The sequence below is a fragment of the Vulpes lagopus genome, chromosome 2, assembly GCF_018345385.1.
Source record: "Vulpes lagopus strain Blue_001 chromosome 2, ASM1834538v1, whole genome shotgun sequence".
Classification (NCBI taxonomy): Eukaryota; Metazoa; Chordata; class Mammalia; order Carnivora; family Canidae; genus Vulpes; species Vulpes lagopus.
In genome coordinates, this window is record NC_054825.1 from 111,413,746 (window position 1) to 111,416,212 (window position 2,467).

Consider the following 2,467-nt stretch of genomic DNA (forward strand, 5'->3'; position numbering starts at 1 on the left):
TACCTATTTCATCTGTACCTGTACCATTCTCATGAGTCTCTCAAATCAGATTTCATTATAATGAACATTATAATGCCCACTTGACGCAGTGCTCAGGGTGTGCCGAGGTAATATAATTTTTTTTTAAAAGAGGAAAGGGGGCAGCCCAGGTGGCTCAGCGATTTAGCGCCACCTTCAGCCCAGGGTGTGATCCTGGAGACCCGGGATCGAGTCCCAAGTCGGGCTCCCTGCATGGAGCCTGCTTCTCCCTCTGCCTCTGTCTCTGCCTCTATCTCTCTGTGTCTCTCATGAATAAATAAAAAAAATAAAATAAAATATTATAAAATAAAATAAAAGAAGAAAGGGTAAATGGACCTAAATGGAAGTAAACATTCAAAGAGTCACTCAAGCAGTAAGACTGACACGAGCAGTTGGTGGCAAGTCACTTCTATACTGTAATATCTAGAACAACCATGCAGAAAACAATACAAAATGAGCAAAAACATTGTGAGTACATCAAAATTCTACAAATGGTGAGGTAATCTACAGAAAGGCCAAGTAGAACTTCCGGATATGCAGAACTGGTTCAATATTCAAAAAGTAGTCGGTGTAAACTACCTTAGCAGTAGGCTGAGAAATCAACTAATGGAGAAAAAGCATTTGACCGAATCCTATACCCAGTCATATAAAATGTCTCAATAGCAAACGGAACAGAGAGGAACTTCCTCAAGACTTAGCAGAAATGGCCGAGTGAATTTTGACAAAGGCTCAAAAGCAACTCAGTGGAGGCGGGATAGCCTGTTCCACAAAAAGTGCTAGAGCAAACGAACTGTAAGGGAGAAAAGCTCTCTCAAGAAAATATACACTCGGGGCAGCTGGGGTTGGTGAAGGATCTCAAGATGGCTGGGCAAAAACTTGCTCTAAAAACCATTGACTGGGTAGCTTTTGGGGAGATCATACCCCGAAACCAGAAGGCCATTGCCAACTCCCTGAAATCCTGGAATGAGATGCTTACCTCCAGGTTGGCTACTCTTCCTGAGAAACCACCTGCTATCGACTGGGCTTACTACAAGGCCAATGTGGCAAAGGCTGGCTTGCTAGGTGACTTTGAGAAGAAGTTTAATGCCCTGAAGTTTCCTGTGCCAGAGGATAAATACACTGTCCAGGTGGATGCTGAGGAAAAAGAAGATGTGAAAAGCTGTGCTGTGTTTTTGTCCCTCTCAAAGGCCAGGACTGAAGAATATGAAAAAGAGCTGGAGAAGATGAAGAACATAATTCCATTTGATCAGATGACCATTGAGGACCTGAATGAAGTCTTCCCAGAAACCAAATTAGACAAGAAGAAGTATCCCTATTGGCCTCACAAGCTAACTGAAAATTTATAAACTTGAGTTGAGGAGAAAGCCCCGGCCCTCATATTATAAACATTGGACATTAAAAATAATGATATGGAGAAAAAAAAAGAAAAAAAAAAGAAAATATACACTCATAACCAGGTGGGGTGTATCCCAGGTGTGCAAGGCTGGTTCTACATTCACAAATCAATTAATGCAATCCATCAGATCAATAGATGAAATAGATGCAAAAAATCATTCACCAAAATCCAACACTGATTCATGACAGAAACTCTCAGCAACCTGGAATGGAAGGGAACTTCCTGAGGATGCCTGATAACTCAGTCTGTAGAACATGTGACTCTTGACCTCCAGGTTGTGGGTTCCAGCCCCATGTGTGGTCCTAGGGGTGGCTCCCTCGGGGCAGGGATGCTTGCCCACCTGCGCAGAAGTATTTCAATGCTCCAGCAACTCCAATAGCTTATACAGACCCATGCATCCAGACTGATGACCAACCTCAGGAAAAGGCAGATTTCATCATAGAAAGAGATGCTGGTGGAGGCATGAACTGAAATCCTGTAGAAGGGCTGGCTTCTTATGAAACATAAAGCAAACCTCTCACAATGGAATTTGCTGGAATGCTTGTTTCCTAGGGTCTTCAGCAGGGGTTTCCTGCGTGTCACCCAACAGCACATGCTCCGGGCACACATTCTCCTGGGCCACCCCACTGTTTTCTGTGTATTCTTTCTGCTATTTTTATCTCAAAGGACAAAGTTTTCACAAATGATATAAGACTTTTTCATCCTTCTCCAAGGACAAAGCTTCAGGAAGAGTCTTCTCAATGATCCTCAACCAAGTGTCAGTAAAAAGTCGTGAAGTGTCCTACACCAGAGCACATGATTTCAAACATCATGGGGGACCACAGCAGTTGATTAGAAAGTTTCTGTTGGGGATGCCTGGGTGAGCGTCTGCCTTTGGCTCAGGTCGTGATCCTGGGGTCCGGGATCGAGTCTCGCATCAGACTCTCTGCATGGAGCCTGCTTCTCTCTCTGCCTGTGTCTCTGCCTCTCTCTTCTCTCTCTCTCTCTCTCTCTGTGTGTGTGTGTGTGTGTGTGTGTCTCATGACTAAATAAATAAAATCTTTAAAAAAGAAA

General features: G+C 43.6%; 1 protein-coding gene across 1 annotated transcript; it reads left to right on the forward strand.

Moving 5' to 3' along the window:
* The first annotated feature begins 878 nt into the window (after positions 1-878).
* Positions 879-1,364, forward strand: LOC121481999 (ATP synthase subunit d, mitochondrial-like). The gene has a single exon (XM_041739734.1). It carries the CDS (start codon positions 879-881, stop codon positions 1,362-1,364), a length of 486 nt encoding a protein of 161 aa, XP_041595668.1.
* The last annotated feature ends 1,103 nt before the right edge of the window (positions 1,365-2,467 follow it).

Coding starts and splice junctions, on each gene's coding strand:
- LOC121481999 (XM_041739734.1), top strand. CDS start 879: ATGGCTGGGCAAAAACTTGCTCTAAAAACCATTGACTGGGTAGCTTTT.